The following is a 19334-nucleotide window of genomic DNA, read 5'->3' on the forward strand; positions in this document are numbered from 1 at the left end:
TTGCCATGTGTTCTTGTCAAGTATTGTATGTGTAAAATTATAACATAACATCAAAATAAAATAACATTATTGTGGAATGGTGAAGTGCTTGTGAACTGGGTAGTGAAAGTGCTTGTGAACTGGGGAGCTGACATTTTATTTTGTGGGTAATTTAAGAAATTAAAGATTTTTATTAAGGAACAGGACTTGTTCAACAGTGTGAGGGCTAAGTCTATTTCTTTTTGTATTTACTACTACCGAAGGGCATGACACTTGAAACCTGCTCAAGGGGTTCGCGCTATTTTCGAATCTGATTCTGAATACGAAGCAGTCACGTGACTGTGTGTAGAAACGAAGCTTCGGACATCACAGATCACGTGGTTATGGAAAAACGAATCAAGCTCCAATACACTGCTTCAGTGTGAGATGTTTCGTTTTTTTGATACAAGCTTCGAAGCCTCGCTGCCGAACGTCACATCACTAGTATTTAGTTTATGTTGAATAAACTGCACTTGGGATCGTCAAACTCGCCTCCAGTGGAATGATTACAGAATCCCCCTGATCATGTGGGCTCCTATAAGCTACAGCCTAGGTTAGCCTATGCATTAATCCTCCCCTGGTGTGATTGATTATTAGCATGGTCTAATGCCCGGTAAATATTGTTGTCACAGTCTTGCAACCAAAGATAGCCTTCGACAATGTCATAAATTTAACATGATCATCTCACAGTGTGTTTGCTGCTATGACCTACATCTACTGACTAGAAAAAAGACATCTACTGACATCTACTGACTAAAAAAGCAACATAAAATGGTTGATCAACACGACATGGCGCTAAAACTCCTCTTTTTTTTCAGCGCACATAAAAAAAACAATTGCCAAAGTGCAATTCATCTTGCTCTATTTGTTTAACACAGGCGCATAATGATGACGTTTTATTCCTCTGTAATTCATTACATTTATATAGAGCTTTTCTAGGTACTCAAAGCGCTTTACATGGAAGGGGGAATCTCCTCAACCACCACCAATGTGCAGCTCCACCTGGATGATGTGACGGCAGCCATATTGCGCCAGAACGCCCACCACACACCAGCTTACTGGTGGAGAGGAGAATGTGATGAAGCCCATCAGTGTATATGGGGATGATTAGGAGGCCATGATGGACAGAGGCCACTGGCCAAATTTGTCCAGGATGCCGGGGTTAAACCCCTACTCTTTCGAAAGACATCCTGGGATTTTTTTATGACCACAGAGAGTCAGAACCTTGGTTTAACGTCTCATCTGAAGGACGGTGCTTTTGACAGTATAGTGTCCCCATCACTATACTGGGGCGTTAGGACCCATACAGACCACAGTGTGAGCACCCCATACTGGCCTCACTAACACCTCTATACTAACTTGCGTCATAGCCTATGATTTAATAGGTGTCATCATCATACAATCTACATCCATGTCGTACCCAAGTTTATTAGAACCATGTCGCACTGTGTGATTTGTAATGATCTTATAGGATTGCTGAAATCACACAGTCTATAGCTGGCATTAGATGAATATTCCAAGATGGTGGGCACAAGCTAATGAAGTTTGTTTCCCTTTCTCCTTACATGGCACTGAATGGACTTGAATAAAAACAAAAGCTGAGGGTGCTTGTAATTTGAATGGGCAGAGCAAAAGGGAAGAGAGAGTGCATGAAGCATATGGGTTACACTTATGGGATTTTATATTTCTTCTTTTAGATTGACAGAAGTGGTGTAACTAAACACAGTGGGGGTTGGACAGTAGATTGTACTGCAAAAACAATAATGCAAGAACAATGCAACTGAAAAAAAATCAAACAATACATACTTTATCTGTCTGAATTATTCTTTATGGTTGCAAATCGATTTAATCTACCATTTCTTAGCAAAAGGCTTTCTCTTTCCACTTGACTTCAGCCAGCTCTCCACAGCTCTGCGTCATACTACTGAAGCTCTGGGCCTTCTGTTGAAATGAGGATCGTGTCTGAAAGGATGAGAGACATCTGAGTTTATTCTCTTTTGGGCACTGAAGGCTCTTTCACAGGTGGCAGAGCTGATTGGCAAAACAAGAAGAATCTGAACCAGAATGTTTTGCATTTCATCTCTGTAGGGTTGCTTCAGCAGCAGTGTCTGGTACAGGTCCATGAAGATCACTAGACACTCGCCTTTTTAAGCGTCTCTATTCCCCAGGGATTTCTTCAATTTGACGTCCAGATTGAACAATCTTCTCTCTGAACCATTCAGTGAGGACCTTCAGCTCCTTGTTGCAGTACAATAGTTTGAGTTGTTTTCTCCCAGACAGCAAAATAGTGTCGGCCCAGATCTTGCCCACATCTGAGCCGTGTGGAATCCACTTGCACCAGATCTGGGCTGACACTATGTTTCTGTCGTGTCTGTCATATGGTCACTTGTCGTGGTTGATTATTGCACATGCTGACATCACAGCTTCTGCATTGTGACCCCTTTTAACTCCAAGCTGGATATCCAATTTAGCATGAAGGTGTTTCTCACAGGTTGAACATGTATGTCTCAGATGGTCTCTTTCCCCTCTAAAGTCAATGACCCAAAAAAACTGTTGTGGCATGAGCACCAGGAGTTTGTTTTCAGACACTTAGTGATGAAAATTTCCAGAATACTCTATTGGAGAGTGTTGGTTTTCGTGTAGTCATGACTGGTCAAACAGCTCTCAATTACAGCAACAACACTTGGTAGGATGAGGCCATCTGAACAGTCTGATTACTGTCTCCTGCAGCACATCAGCCAGGAAATAACCAAATACAACAAACCCTTTTTGAAAACCCTTTTCCCTCTATCAGCAATGCCAGCATTGTGACTGGTTTGGCCCAAATTCTCCATGTGAATGACAACAGCTGTACGGCCCAGATTGGCTCACAAGATGGTGGCTGTGTCTGAAATCGCCCCTATTTGAGGGAACAGCCATCTGTTGTGGTGTCTGAAACCAATGGATGCTATCGAGTGCACTCATTCATTCCCATAAAGCACCACAATAACAAATGTACAACTGATGTAAGTGTATTCCCATAAGTCAGTGACAACTTGACATCGGCTAGCTTGGTAATGGTAAATTTGGTAAAAGTAATGGTGAGCGGGATTACTAAAAATAGCTTTTGCCAACCACTGCCTATCAACCAGTAATACAATTTTGCAAAAGGGATTTGGGGGGAAAATAATATCAGCAAGAGATTACTTTGGTGAAAACTCAAATAAGAGAAATGCTAACAAAAATTAAAAACGGCAGATAACTAAAACAGGGTAAAAAGACAATATTTTATTAGTTTAAACATACAGTTATCAGGATGCTTATCCATTCAAATTCAGTAACAAAAATCCAAATTCCAAGTAGCCTGAAAGAAAGATTCATACATATTTTTCAAAGAAATCTTTTGTCTTTTAAAAACAATTCCTGAATTGACTGTGACATCAGATTTATCCTTTCCCCTTTCTCAGAACCCCTTTATAAGACATTCAGCTAAACTAAATTTCAACATTTAATAATTAAAGCCTCAGCTGTAAAATATTTTTGGATTTTCTTTTTAACAATATTTGAAAGAAACATAATTTTTTTTTTTTCCATTTGTTTTTGACATTGTTTCGTTAAATGGAGTACTTCATATTATGAACTGAACTTTGGAAGTCATGTTGCATTTCGTTGCACTGGCCTATTCAATTTAGAAATTGAAACAAAGTATTTGCATTATTAAGGAATTTCAATAATGTGGCACAGAGATGAATTGGAAACAATGGATTTTTTGTAGAAAAAAAAGACATTAAATGTAAGAAACGTTTAAGCGCTTTAAACCATCATCTCACTATCCCCAACTGTAAATAAAGCGCTTAGTACCTGAATTGGGCCTTAAATGTAAATACATGGGGTTGTTTTATATATTCTGTTCCTCATTTCATTGAACACATTTAATTTGTATATCTATAAAACACTGCATGAATATTGTGAAGATCAGCATCCACCTTAGTGCTCTCCTCGAAATCTACATTTGTCCCGTTGTGTCTCTGTTCTACTAACTGATCTAGTATTTGTCGTCGTCTACATCGCTGAGAGCTTCGCCGCCAGCGAGAGATACGCTCTGTGCCAATCTCTTCCGGAAGTGTCCGTTGGGCACCTGCCAGCCTACCCGTGACCTCGTGCGCATCGAGGCGCTGACCGTGTTCGCGCGGCCTAGGCTGGTGGCCACCGCTGCCTCAAAGGTGAGAGTTTCCATATGGGTAGCAGAATCCGGGCTGTGCTCTTCATCTTGTAGGTTAAGGAAGGATTCAGAAGGATATCGGCGGGCGGATGAACCCACTTCAAAACGGGGGCTTTCCTGTTGTCTCCCTCTACCTTCCTGGTCTTCAGCGCCGTCATCCCATAAAGCCGTGCTACAGCACCCTAACATCTGCTGGACGGTTGGGTCATCGTCGTCATCATCAGCTTGTGATGAAGGTTGCGTGTGTAAAATTAAGGGTGAGTAGGAGATGTGAGGGCGTGAGCAGGTGGAAGTCTGGGACAGGCGACGCTTGCCGCTCGGCGTGCTGGACTCTGAGGTGGAGGGAACGGGGCTTTCTGAGCTGTTTCCCTGAGGAGAAATCAGATGTCAAGCATTTAGGACTATGATCCAATTTTATGTCACATTTGAAGATGTAGCCAGACCACTGCAAGTTAAGAGATTGTAAGATCAACACAATCAAACAATCAAACTTAAGATGGTAGATTTCTAGTGTTTTTCTGATTGATCCAAAAATGTCTTAGTCTGAATCTGAGTCTCATTAATTATGTTTCCATCCACCTATTTTTATGCAAATATTGGGATATCGCATAAAAAAATGCTGAATGGCATTTAAGAAAAAGTGCTAATTTTTTTTACATTTTTCTTGCAGATATTTTCTGCCAATTTCCCAGGAAGTGCTGAGTTTGTTCTCTTGAACACATACAGTAGCATGTTTTATTCAGTTTTAGGCAATATTCCAGTTTTGCACACAAGTTAAATTCACAACTTAATGGATGGAAACATAGCTATTGCTCAGTTTCTCAACTTAAGATCTGGATATTGGCTTATGGTCTCTGACAAAACCAAAACATAGAAATAGCTACATGCAATTTAATTTGGTAATTTCTCTTGAATTTAAGTTTTAGTTCATGTTCTTGATTATTTGAGATCAAATAGTTATTTGTACAAACACATACGGTACCTTTGAACTCAAAACTCCTTTTTGAAATGAGAATTTAACATTGAGCATATTGAAACTAAAAGTTGCAAAAAAACGTTTTTTTATATATTTCTATTGCTTACTTTATACTCCCTTCTTTACCCTAAACCTCAGTAAAAGTCAGTGCACAACACCACATTTAAAGCTAAATATAATCTGGCCCGTACATGAGCATTTTCACTAGTGAGGTTTCATTATCGAATATCACCCATGAGTGAAATACTGCTATTCATTTACATAAGTGTGAGGAAAGTGGTTTTATTATTGGATTATTACTATTATTTTCAATAAATACATATAATTAATAAGTGACAGAATCAGATGTTTGTGTGAGCGAAACAGACATGAAAGTTATTATGAGTCTCATCCACTCAAACTGATGAACCTAATAATTACACAAAGGCCTATTATTTCGGTTTCTTGAAACTTATGCTTAAAATTATGCAAATAATCATTATTTAAATGTTTATTCAACTTACAGTCCTGGTTTAAACATATTTTCAAGATACAGTAATAGAGATTTTAGCAACTTAATTCAAATGAGTTATTTTACTCAGTTTCCATTAAAGCAAAACTTTGTGAGGGGGACCCTGTCAGTGCTAAAATTAATCAGTAATGTTTCAATTCATTATTTTTCAAGCTTTTTATTTATATATCACATTAAAACAGCAAAATATATGTATTTACAGAAAAAAACTTTTGTATTTCCTATATTAAAACACATTAAATTTGTCACGACCAACAGCTGGAGTGCTCATGATAGCCACTAGAGGGTACAACACCCCAGACTATTGCCACATTCACGGACTCCATTACCCATAATTCAATAAACAGGCAAGAGGTCATACACAGTAAGCAGTCCAAACAATCACAGGGACACAGACAAATAGGTAAGTCCAAGAACAGACAGAGATCAAAACCATGAACACAGGAACAACAGACAGAATGCTCAGAATTGCAGTAAAAAAGACTTAGTCCTGAATGAGTGAGTGAACCTGGCTGTTATAGGGTGAGCTAATGAGGCTAATGAGATACAGCTGCAAACAATCATGGAAGATTTGAAAAACTGAGCAATGGATTATGGGTAATGGAGTCCATGAATGTGGCAATAGTCTGGGGTGGAGTACGCTCCACGTGACTATCATTGGCACTCCAGCTTTTGGTCGTGACAAAACTGGTAATGAGAACAGTTAAGTAAAATGATATCCACAATTTGTCAGTTTATTATCTAAATCTAAAAAAACGTATACTAAAATTACGGCTTTTACTCATTAATCTCCTCCAAATTTGTCGGATAATGAATATCTTGAGTTATTCACACTTCAAAGCAAATTAGATCTCTGTCTAGATCGAGACAGAGATGGTTAGAAAAAGGTGAACAGAATTCAGCATATTTCTTTCAATTAGAAAAATTCCATGCAAAAGCAAATACAATTTTGCCTTTGAATATTAATGGTACAATAACACATGACTCAAAGGACATTGCAGATTACTGTTCAGCCTTTTTTAGCACTCTTTACAATTCAGGGTTTAATGAAAACATCCTCTGTTTTTATAGATAGTCTTACTCATTTGAAAACTATAATTGACACAAGGCCTAATTATCTTAATTACAGTTTAATTTTAGACAACTAGCGACCAATTTCCCTACTTAATAATGATTATAAAATTTTAGCCTCTATATTAGCTTCTAGAATTAAGGAAACTTTGGATTTCATTATCGATGACACACAGTCAGGTTTAATGCGTAATAGACACATTTAAAATAATATTCGCTTGGTATTAGACCTCGTTGATTACCCACATCTATACCCAGACGAGAGTTTCATTCTTTTCTTAGACTTCCATAAGGCCTTCGACACTGTAGAACATCATTTCATATATTCGGTTGGTTTCGGTGATTTCTTTATTAATTCCATTAAAACTTTATATTCTAATGCAAATTGTTCAATCAAGCTGTGTAATGGCACCTCACCCAGACTCAAGTCGTGGTATCAGACAGGGATGCCCTATTTCCCCATATTTATTTTTACTTTGTTCACAACTTCTTGCAGATCATATTAAACAGAGCCCTAAGAGGTATCACTACTGCTGGCAGTGAAATTAACATTAGTCAATTGGCAGACGATACCTCTCTTTTTTTAAAAGATGCATGAGAAATGTTGCTTAAACTTATGTTTGCTTATATGTCAAGACACGTGTCAGTATGGAAAAAATAAATGTTCCTCGAAAGTTGAATCCGCATATTACTGTCATGTTTACATTATATAATGATGCGCTACTGAAATCATCTTTGAGAGCAAGGGGGCCCCCTGGTGGTTCGGAGGACTTATGCAAACTTGTGTTCTTTGCGAAGAGGGAGGGTCGGCACTGGATGCTCCCATTTAGTCACAAGACAAGAGCATCAGTGAGGTTGGGTAAAGGGGTCTTGCTCACAGTTCATGAAGTTCATCAACCTGTTTTCATTAAAATGGCAGCTTTCATTGGTCAAGGACCTTATATGTCTGACCAACATGTAAAGCAACCAATTACAGTTCATTTTGTTCTACTGCATTTTTAGAGGGCATGGAAATTTAAAGTCGATGTGCCTACGATGACAGACCGGTGTACATCTAATAAATGACCCATTCAAGAATGTTGTGCAAGTTTACTGCAACAATGGAGCTGCAAACTTCAAATAAAGACTTGCACGTCTCCTTGAAATCCTGGAGAATTCAACTAACTGGATGACAACTTCAAAACTCCCGAAGTGTTTCCCATTTTGTGTGCCAAACGCATCAGACGTTCAACCAACAGTGCGTGATGTCTGAGGCCGAGACTAGCTATCGCATTACATTCATCTAATTTTTCATAGGAACCGTGCTCTGTTTCAGACTAAACTGCCTGTTTGAAAGCTCCTTAAGAAAATCATATCTGTATGGGCCTTGCTTTGTGCACATTGATACTGTCATGCTGGAGGGGAAAAGATGTTGCACACGATTTTGTAGAATTTTATTGTATGCTGTAGTTTGAATTAAGTCCTCACAGAAATTATTGGAAAACCCAACCATTGGTTCAGAAGGGGATGTTCACATAAGTTTAGCCATTCTTGTATATCAGTCTATCTGAAATTAACGTTTGCAGTTTTTCCTCCATTTCAGTTACTAAAAAATCTAGTTTTGGTCTGGATGTGTGTCTTGGAAGATTTGATCTTGACTCTGAAATGTGGTAACTGGTTTCTATCAGAGTTAAACACATCTACCAGCTTTATCGTAATTTCATCTGGCCAGCAGGGGGCAGCATTTGTAGCATAGTGTTGATTACAACGTTCTCAGAAATCACAGGTTTTCCTTGTATTCTTGTTTCCATGTTTCTGGCTTTACATCGTCGTAAAGGTATAACAAGGTCCTTCAAGTAAACATCAAAGATAAGGTGAAACTGTGATGCGAGTCACGCGAAAGAACCTTTACAAATATGCGTTTTGAGCTGTTTGTTTACCTGTCTGGTGACCCCATGTATGCGCTCCTCACTGGGAGAGCGGGAACGGGATTTTGAGTTGGAGTTATCTGGGGACAGTAAGAACCGTTGTTCTTTTGGTCGTCCCCGCACCTTTTCCATGTACTGTGTCTGGTCTGAGTGGGACACTGTAAATTGCAAAATAGATGTTATACATCACATAGTCCACACAGGTACTACAGAACTCAATAAGACTTAAAGCAAGGGTTTTTGAATTCTGATTATTCACATCGGATTTGATATCTGACACTGAATGTTTTCTCATTAATGTGCTATTATACAGTATGTGCGAGAGAAAAGTTAAATGGCTCATATCATGAGGTATAATATTTTCGAATGCACTCTCAGAACTTCCTCCTCGTCACCTACAGTGCTTGACGTACACGCCTGCATTTTAAAAGCTCTTGTCTCTTGCATGGTGACTCATTGGTCAAGCGTTGGCTGGTGTATTCTAGAGTTATGCGGCGTCTTCTCACTCTACACGGGAAATGCAGTAACCAACCTGCAGCTTTGTAGCTCTTGTGTCTGGTTCTGAATGCATGTTCAGGTGGGCGATCTTCCCCCCACACGCCATTCAACCCTGATTCATCAACCTGTGAATCAGCATCACATTAGTCAATATCTCGTCAGTTTATAAATCATTCACTCATTGTTCAGTATTTTACTTTGTACAAGTTGTAATACTATATGACACAGAATGTATCCCTGTCAACTATTTCAAGGAACAAGACCTTTTTTCTTTTTTACCTGAGAGGCATCGTAGTCTTCACTGCTGTCTGTGCGCTGGGTCATGGGGTGCAATAACAGCTCCTGTGGTGAAATTGGGCTTAAAGCCACAAACCCTCCACTGGTCCTACAACACAGAACCACATCTTTAATACATACACAATATTGTGAGTTAATGGCTTGAAACCGCAAAGACCCATAATCAAGTCAATATGCAGTGCACATAACAGTATAGTTCATAGCATGCTATTATAGGGCCCTATGAAATCCATTTTATTTTTTCCCAATTGACATTTTATTTTTTTCCAAATTTAGTAAAAAAAATTCTGGATACCTTTTTTTCCGAGTTAATTTTGTTTGGACTCCATTTTAATGGTTATATTAAATTGTATTAATCAAAAAGCATGTTTAATTAATTGAAATCATGAAACTTATACAATTTAAACTTATACAATTTATTAAAAGTTTAACAAACATTACATGTTTAGGGGCCTATGAAATACGTTTTTGTTTTTTCTCAAATTCTATTTTATTTGTACCAAATTCTGTGTTTTCTGTTTAAATTTTTTCGACTCCATTTTAATGGTTAAATTAAATTTTAGTAATAAAAAAGCATGTCTAATTAGTTAAATTTAAAAAACAACAACAATTTATTAAGTTAAATTTTTTTTCCATTTCTATTAAATTATTTTTTTTCTCAGAAATTCTATGTTATCTATTTTCATTTTTCTGGTAATCAAATGAAGGCATAAAACTTTAATTTAACTCTTTCCATGACATAATTTTTTATAATTTTCACTAAAGTTTCATGCCCACCAGAATATTTTGTTGTATATGCATATGTGGGTAAGTTTCATAAAAAAACATTTTGAGCAAAAAGCTGAGAAAATCTCGTTTTTATCAAAGATTACATCCAGAACGATGATCAAAACATGGATGGAGTAGATCGAGTCCATCAACACTCCCAAAGCTTCACAGTCCTACACCTCGTTACGAGCTGCGGGCTTCGTACCCTTTCTATGTAGCTCAGACCCCAGTTCCTCACCTTGGGTCTCACTGTAGGTGCGTGTTGTCGTAGCAGGATGCTAACGACAGAGGCTTCCCTGACAGGCTGGGGTGTGGTCTTACATGGCCGTCGTGCCCAAGGGGTCTGGAGAAGCTGTCTTCTCGAATTGTGTATTTCTGACCCTGAAGTACTTCTTCCACCAGTTAAGGGACTACCATGTCCTAGTGCGGGTGGACAACACTACAGTAGTCGGCTAAATAAAATCGCCAAGCCGGACTGCGTTCACGCCATTTGAACAAACTAGCACAGCAGGTTCTGCTTTGGGCTCAGGACACGTTCCTGTCCGTCAGGACGATTCACATTCCTGGAAGCACAAATGTGGGAGCAGATTTACTGTCCAGATGGGAGGTGACACACAGGGATTAGAAGATCCCGATGTAGTCAGTCAGATCTGGGAAAGATTTTATGAAGCAGAGGTGGACCTCTTCGCTTCACAGGAAAGTGTAATGTCCACTTTACTTCTCGCTGACTCTTCCACCCCCCCCTGGGTCTGGACACCATGGCCCATGCATGGCCCAGAAATACCTTTATGAATGAATGAATGAGGCATTCATATAGCGCTTTCCTATGGACTACTGTACACCCAAAGCGCTTTACAATCGTATCAGGGGATCTCTCCTCCTCCACCACCAGTGTGAGCATCCACTTGGATGATGCGACTGCAGCCACAGTACAGCGATGCCAGTGTGCTTACCACACACCAGCTATAGGTGGAGAGGAGAGAGAGTGATCGAGCCAATTCAATGGATGGGGATTATTATTAGGATGCCATGATTGATAAAGGCCAATGGAGGGAATTTGGCCAGGACACCGGGGCTTACACCCCTACCCCTACGAGAAGTGCCATGGGATTTTTAATGAGCACAGAGAGTCAGGACTTCGGTTTAACATCTCATCCGAAGGACTGTTCTTGTTACAATATAGTGTCCCTGTCACTAAACTGGGGCGTCAGGACCCACACAGACCACAGGCTGAGCGCCCCCTGCTGGCCTCACTAACACCTCTTTCAGCAGCAACCTAGTTTTCCCAGGTGGTCTCCTATCCAGGTACTAACCAGGCTCAACCCTGCATAGCTTCAGCGGGCAACCAGTCTTGGGCTACTGGGTGATATTGCAGCTTGGTTATGCGTTTCCACGGATTACTCTGCTCCCGGGAGTCCTGGCCAAGGTCTGTCAACAAGGGTCTTGCCTCTTGCTGATAGCGCCTTGTTGGCAGACCAGAGTTTGGTTCTCGGGAATAATATCCCTCCTCAATGGCTCTCCCTGGGCAATACCGAACAGGACGGACCTTTTGTCTCAGGTGCAGGGGACGATATTCCATCCCCAGCCTGAGCTTTGGAACCCTCATGTTTAGCCCCTGAGGGGGACCAGCTAAGAGACTTTGGACTTCCAGCGGATGTAATACAGACTATTCGAAGTGCTAGGGCTCCCTCCACTAGAAGAATGGACACCCTTAAGTGGCACGTCTTTGAAAGGTGGTGTACTATACATCATGCAGACCCAGTTCACTGCCAGATTGTTTCAGTGCTGGAGTTTCTGCAGGAAAAGTTGTCATCAGCCATATGTCCTGCTACTCTCAGAGTATTTGTTGCCGCCATTTCGGCTTGCCTTGCTTTGATTGAAGGGGTTTCAATGGTGAAACACCCTCTGATTGCCCGCTTCATTCATGGAGCTAGGTGACTGAGACCACCCATCAGAATGAGAGTTTCCTCATAGGACTTAGCAGTGGTCCTTGAGGGGCTAGTCAACAACCCCTTTAAACCACTAGAATCAGCACGGGTCAAGCTTCTGACTCTAGAAATGTTTTTCCTTATGGCTATCTCGTCACTAAAGAGAATTGGGGATTTGCGGGCTCTGTTGGTTTCGGCATCCTGCTTCCTTTTTCGACCGTGCATCCTGTAATTTTTTAAGAAGACTTGGATAAATTCCATTTATTGTGTCCAGTTCATGCTCTTCAGATTTACGTCCACCGCACTAGCCAGTGGCGCAAGTCAGAGCAGCTGTTCATTTGTTATGGGGGCCGTTAGGGCATAGTTGACATCCCAAACTCATATCTGAGGCCTTTCTCGTGTTTGTGCGCACATACTACACAACCATGAGGGGTCTAGACACTTCCAGTGAGGCGACGTTGGTATCTTCATTCCCACAGCACTTAAATCAGTGCAGCATTGAGAGTAGCTTTTGAAAGGGAATGTCTCTGGTTAATTGACTGTAACCCTGTTCCCTGAAAAAGCGGGATTGAGATGTATTGGGGATTGGGGGCGTGTTCATGACGTTCTTGGCGTGTTTGCCACACGTGTTCACAACCGTTCAATCAAAGATGTTTTCCCATAGCACTTAAATCAGCGCAGCATCTCGTTCCTGCTTTTTCAGGCAGCAGGCAGTGGTTTGAGTGAGTCTGTGGCCAGGGGAAGGCCTTACACGTGCTCCACCTATTATTATTAGTTTTTGTTTAGATTATTCGTATTCTGTTCATTGGTTATTTTATTTATACATGGATTTTGTTGGTTTCATGAAACTGTTGGCTGACAATAAATCACATTTAACCAATCATTTTTGTCAAATAATTTTTATCCCATTCACTGTAAAATGGTCCACTCACTTTTAAATGTCTGGCCCTGCCACTGGTATACACTGATATGGTTCAATTGTACGTTATTTTAAACATGACACTTCTTTGAAGCCAACAAAACTTACAGGGCTGATCCTGCGCTGTGAGCTATCAGTGGCAAGGTGGAACTTCTCTGTAGAAAAGCAAAAAATATTAACGTGAAATTATGCAAAAATGCAAAGCCTTTACGTACACACAAAATATACAAAACATATAACATCAAAATATGTTTAGAGAAAAATAATGTATTCTAACAATCACTAAAATGTATCCTCTTGACTTTTGTCATCGCCTTATTAAAAACTTACCAAAAGAAGAAAGCATGATATGATGATGATTAATACAAATTTGTCTAAATGTGAACCCTGCAAAAAATAAGTCATGTCAGCATACCTGGGCCTCTATCTGTAGCCTCAGCTTCTTAGCTTTGCTCTGCTTAAAGTAATCCATGATCATCATTGAAGCATAGATCTTTCCAACGGTCATGTCTGTGTCTGAAGATACACACACACCTCTAGATTGTCATTATGAAAGTACAACAGATTAATTTACATCAACCAAACCAACCTTTGAGCAGATACGCCAGTTTCATGCTCATGACACTGTTTTAAAATGGAAAGGTGTCATGTAATTCTTCTATATGGAAGTATATCTGCTCCTAGTTTGGTAACATGTTGTGAAGGTAATTCTAGGCACAAATGCAGACAGACATTAATTATTCAGCCATTTTTAAAACTAAACAGAATGCTGGCACATCAGAAGGCACATAAATCATGGCAGCTGGCAAATAAAGGAAGTCTCAAGACTCTGACTCCAAGGTTTCAAAAGCTGGAATTGATCATGTTTAGTGGGGGCAGAGCAGTAACCTTGTATAAGATAAGATAAGATAAGATAAGATAAGATAAGATAAGATAAGATAAGATAAGATAAGAGGAACTTTATTTATCCAGAGGGAAATTCTTTTGTCACAAGCATGCTAAATGCAGCCAAGGAACAAGAAAAATATACAGTAAATAATAATAATAATAAAATGAAAAACAGTATACATAAGTACAGTAAATAATAATAACAACAGTGAAATAGTGCAAATAAAATAAAAATAAAATACAATAAAATACAGTAATATAACTATTAGTGCAGTTATTAGTATGCAGTTCTCTGTCATATAGCACAGCTGCGTTTTCCATTACTGGAGACAAACATAGCGGAGTGCAAAAAGACCCTTCAAACAAAAGTTAAAAGGTAGTCCAAGATGGTTAAGACCCAATCTGGAGAATACCAGCTAAAGACCAAATACACAACTCTGAACACGTGAGATCCTCAATTACACTCTGTGTTTATACTGTCTGTCATTTGATCCAAGTTGTTTTTGAGATTTCTTTAGGAACGTTTGGATGCATGTCTGACTCCATCCATGCTCTAGGTTTATGTTAGGTTTACTATAGCCTCGCATCCTCTCCCTTTGACCATCTGAAGTCGGTTAGCTTGCACACTCTCCTTGAAGACTGTGCAGCTACTGATGCTAGTTTCTGTGAAGGGTATTGATGGTCTGCAGTTTCTTCAGTTCAAGAGACCCCATTTATATTATGCACCTGGGTTCTCTATGAAGGTAGATTTCTAATTCTGACTGATTTTAAATCATGATTTTGGCCACCCCTAAAATGGTTCATACCATAAACATTACCTAAACAGTGGAATAAAATACAATATAAAATATGAATTGGAGTTCAGTTGAAATTGGAGTGCAGTTCATTGGTCAATCAATTGTGTATGATAGTTGTGTTAATTTCAATAATAGGGGTGTGTGTGTGTGTGTATATGTATATGTGTGTGTGTTTGTGTGCGCACCCGGAGTACAACTTCTATTACTATTTCACTTTGCATCTGAGTCTCACCTTTGTTGATGGGTACCAGCAGGTCCAGAGTCTTTTGGGACAGGTGTGGCCAGGTGAAACTTATCTCCTTCTGCAATTCCATGTCCAACTGTAGCCGGTCCTCGCCCCCTAATAGGAAACATATGGTTTCAAATAAGAGATCAATATAATAGATAACTGAAAAACTTTTAAGATCCTGCATAGATTGTATCCTCATTAAATATACAGGTAAGTTAAATCTTTCGGTCACTTATGTAGTGCTGGGATTTCTCCCCTATTCCTCTTCTGATTAGCTGTCTTATGCCAGATTGTTGTCTGCAAGAAACCCAGCCTCTTCTCTTTTCAGCATTATTTTGTTTTTCTTTAGGCCCTGCCATCGTCTGTTCACTTTATCTACTGAATCCAGCCTGCCCCTCTAAACTCTGTTTGCCAGTCTGCCTGTTCTCCTGGCTCCGACCATGGACCGTTTATCCATCTCTCTCATTCTCCACGGACTAGCCTGCTGATTTGCCACTGATATAGATTACTTCTTGATACTTCTGTAGTGCTATTTTGTCATTTTGGAGCAATTTCACTTTAATTTTATGTAAAAGAGTGGCCAGGATATTCTTCAAATATTCAAATATTCTTGTGTTTGATAGATGCGTCTCATTCAGCGCCCTAGTTCAGTGGTCAATGAGTCTCAATTGCAAAATCCTTCCAGTGTGCATTGTAATGTTAGCACTACAGTGGGAATCTTTAGGCAGATCCAATCCAAATCCAATTCTGGAAGTCACAATCCGATTCTAAAATGATTTTTGATCTACATTTTTTTTCTTCGTATTAATTAGTTTACCGACCTTATATCTTACATTTATTTGTACATTTAATATAGAATTATTTATATTATATACATATATATATATATATATATATATATATATATATAAACAATTCCAATTAAAACATTTTATTAAAACTATTACAACAATGGTGCCATTTTATAGCGCAAATGTATTGTCATGTTGCCGGAAATAGTCATCAGTGAACCAATGTATAGTGAGCCAGGGTCCTTACCAGTGCCCGTATTTGTGCACACCTAGGGAACGGGATGAGACGCACCCATACAGGTGTGGAATAGTATGAGTGTGAGTAAGGGATGACAAAATTAGTATTTTTGGGAATACTATACTTTTTAAGCATAAATTCACAGGTCTGACCTCTAGCAATTTTTATCTCCAGTGCAGTGCGGATCAGAGACATCAGTGTGGATGTGAAGTGAACCGTCATGTCCTCATCAACTGGCATATTCATCAGCACCAGTCTCTGCCAATAGCAACACAGCATGGTTTCAAATGTTAAATATTTAAAATGCTCAGATATTTAAGAATTATTGGTACTTACATTTTTTTTTTGCATGCATGCATGCATCCTTAAATATAATTAGTTTTTCTCTGTATTTCAGTAGCACTCAGCAGCTACAACTATTAAACAATGCAATGCATTACTAGTCAAGATAAAACTTTTCTACCTTGTAGGCAACTTTGGCAGGACACTTCTTTCCCAATCCAAGAGGTGGAGACATGTGGGTTAGCATCTCATACATGGCAGTGTAGTGAATACGGCCACTGGAGGGTAATAAAGCAGAGTTAATTCATGTGAGAATCACAGAAAATTAATGTTGGAAGCAAATGACAAAAAAAAAAAAAAAAAAAAAAAAAAAAAAAAAAAAATCTGACATATACTTTTGTGTTCCCACAAAACTGTTTTACATTTAATTTACAGAATGAAGAAATATTGTACATTGTTTCCTCTAAAATTCTAAATGTAAACAGCAATATTCATTAAAAACATTTCATGATTAAAAACAGGTTTGTCATTCATTTCTCCAGAATGAAATTAACTGTGTTTACCAGTAAATCACTGAATCATACATTCAACTGATTCACTCAAAAACACTGATTAATTCAGGAACAAAACACCACTGCTGTGTGTTGCCAACCCTGCTCCTGGAGAGATCTGTTCTAATCTCTAATGCACCAACAATTTTATCCAATACATTTTATGAAAGCTCTTCAGTTCCTCTTGCTGAAACGAAACCAATGCTGCTGCCACCACCATATATGACTGTGTGGATGGTGATAGCTGTGTTTTGGACAGTATTCATTTGGTGTGAAACACAGCACTTTGTTTTCAGGCCAAAGAGCTCAGCATTGCTATTACCAGATCATACATTTTTTTCCTCTTATACTGTAAAACTTCAGGAATGAGTTAAATTCAGCCAATACTACATATGAAGTTAAATGAGTTCATGGACACTAATGTGATCATTATGATAGTGAAATATGAGGGGTATGTTTACAGCAATAGAACATACATTCATATTTGTATACACAATTTTTTTTTTTTTTCATTAAAACACCTCATATATCTAAAATGCACAACAAAAGCTGCAGCAAAATATCAAGGTTTACAATTAATAAATAACTTTTCTACCCTATCACTGTTTAATTGCCTTCCACAAAAAAAAAAAAGATCCCACAAATGTCCATAGAAACCAAAGACACTCTTAACATTAATGCTTATTCAGAGCACTTTCTCTTTTTTATTATTTGTACACCTGTATCTTTGCAGAATATCAAGAGGAACAAACATTTCCCTATACTAGGGATGTGCCTATATAATTGTGATCATTGCGAATTGCAAATTCAATAAAATATATATTATATATTTTTTCACCACCATGTACTTTTAGGAGCTCCATAGAATGCATCATTTCCTTTCCGAAAATAGTATTTGGCTTTGGGCACATCCCTACCATATACTCTTCTATTACCATTAATACGACTGTTCGTAATACCTATGCTTATTGCCTTTAGCATCATTAAACAAATACAATAATCAATAAACATTTTGGCAGCTTATAAGAATACTAAAATAAAATAAAATACAAATAAGTAAAAATACAAGTAATGAATACAAAAATAAGCTGAAATGACAAATGGAAAAAAAATAGAGTTCAAAACTACAATAACTACAGTTTTACAGTACTGTAAAATAGTGAGTGAATTCCTTCTTCCTACTGTACTATTATAAGAAAGTGAACTTAAACTCAGTAAGTAAACTTCTTCAAAATCAGTAAACTCAGCTATGCTATACACAAACGTAGAGTTAACTATGTAGGTGTCTTCAAGACTTGATTAATCAATTCACTTTTTTTCAAGTTGACAACTTCAAATTAATTAGGGCTGCAACGACTACTCGATAATGAAAACAGTCAACAATGTTTTTATTATTCATTTGTCAAGTCTTATTGATGTGCATGCTGAACCTTTGTCAGTATCTATGTTTCCATCCAAAGTTGCGAATTTAACTTACGCGCAAAATTGCTTAGTCCAGTTATCCCATAACATCCTCTGTTAAGGCAGGGAAACGAAGGATTTATTTGGTAAATGTTTTTCCATTGTAGTTTAAGCACAAAAAAAAATGTATCTGCCTTAATTGAGTGCATACGTTTATTTTTTTATGTGCATTCTTTGAATTTATGTACAATATTACAAAATGCTCGTAAAAATAGGTGGATAGAAACATACTTGAAACATACTTGATGTGCTTTGCATTGAAAACACTTATTGTTTCAAAGCAGCTTTGCAGGAATAAATAGGAAAATAAAGATTAAATGATGTCAACAAAGTTCAATTCTGCTGTAAAGCAGCCTTAAAAAGAAAATAGTGTCATTGTTCAGCTGAGGTCAGTTCAGTGTTGATTTAGTTTTGTTCAATAACTGTGTGAAGCTGAAATGAATTCAATTCAGTTATAAAGCAGCTCTGTAGAAAACAATTCGGATGTGCTGGAGGAGACTTTACAGAGTGCTGGACTCTTGCATTGTCAATACAAGATCTTGACCAAACACTGATGGACCTCTTGATGGAAATAACACCACAACATTTATTTTAAAAGATCATACATATTCATCCCTTTAATCAGTACTTAGTTGAAGCACCTTTACAGCCTCAAGTCTTTTTGGTTATGATCTGACAAGCTTTGCATTGCATTCTGCTTTTGGGAATTTTTTTTTGCCATTATTCTCGGCAGGTTATCTGAAGCTCTGTCAGGTTGGATGGGGACTGTTGGTGGACAGCCCTTTTAAGGTTTCTCCAAAGATGTTTGATTGGGTTCAAGTCCAGGCTCTGGCTGGGCCACTCAATAACATTCACAGAGTTGTCCATAAGCCACTCTTGCATTGTCTTAGCTGTGTGCTTAGGGTCATAGTCCTTTTGGAAGGTGGACCTTCTGCCTAATCTGAGTTTCTGAATGCTCTGGACCAGGTTTTCATTAAGGTTATCTCTATACCTTGCTCTGTTG

At 38.5% G+C, this 19334-nt stretch overlaps 1 protein-coding gene across 1 annotated transcript in view; it reads right to left on the bottom strand.

The window, feature by feature from the left end:
• Window positions 1-3425: 3425 nt before the first annotated feature.
• Window positions 3426-19334, bottom strand: part of cacna1eb (calcium channel, voltage-dependent, R type, alpha 1E subunit b) — a 96938-nt gene continuing 81029 nt past the window's right edge. The window contains exons 37-45 of the mRNA XM_079876058.1: window positions 16501-16597; window positions 16190-16295; window positions 15012-15119; window positions 13510-13610; window positions 13203-13249; window positions 9462-9567; window positions 9217-9307; window positions 8697-8842; window positions 3426-4588 (exon numbers count right to left, since the gene is read on the bottom strand). Coding sequence (XP_079732184.1) covers window positions 4043-4588; window positions 8697-8842; window positions 9217-9307; window positions 9462-9567; window positions 13203-13249; window positions 13510-13610; window positions 15012-15119; window positions 16190-16295; window positions 16501-16597 — 1348 coding nt within the window. The 3' untranslated portion in view covers window positions 3426-4042. The remainder of the gene's footprint in view (window positions 4589-8696; window positions 8843-9216; window positions 9308-9461; window positions 9568-13202; window positions 13250-13509; window positions 13611-15011; window positions 15120-16189; window positions 16296-16500; window positions 16598-19334) is intronic.

This window comes from Squalius cephalus (assembly GCF_949319135.1).
Source record: "Squalius cephalus genome assembly, chromosome: 7".
Classification (NCBI taxonomy): Eukaryota; Metazoa; Chordata; class Actinopteri; order Cypriniformes; family Leuciscidae; genus Squalius; species Squalius cephalus.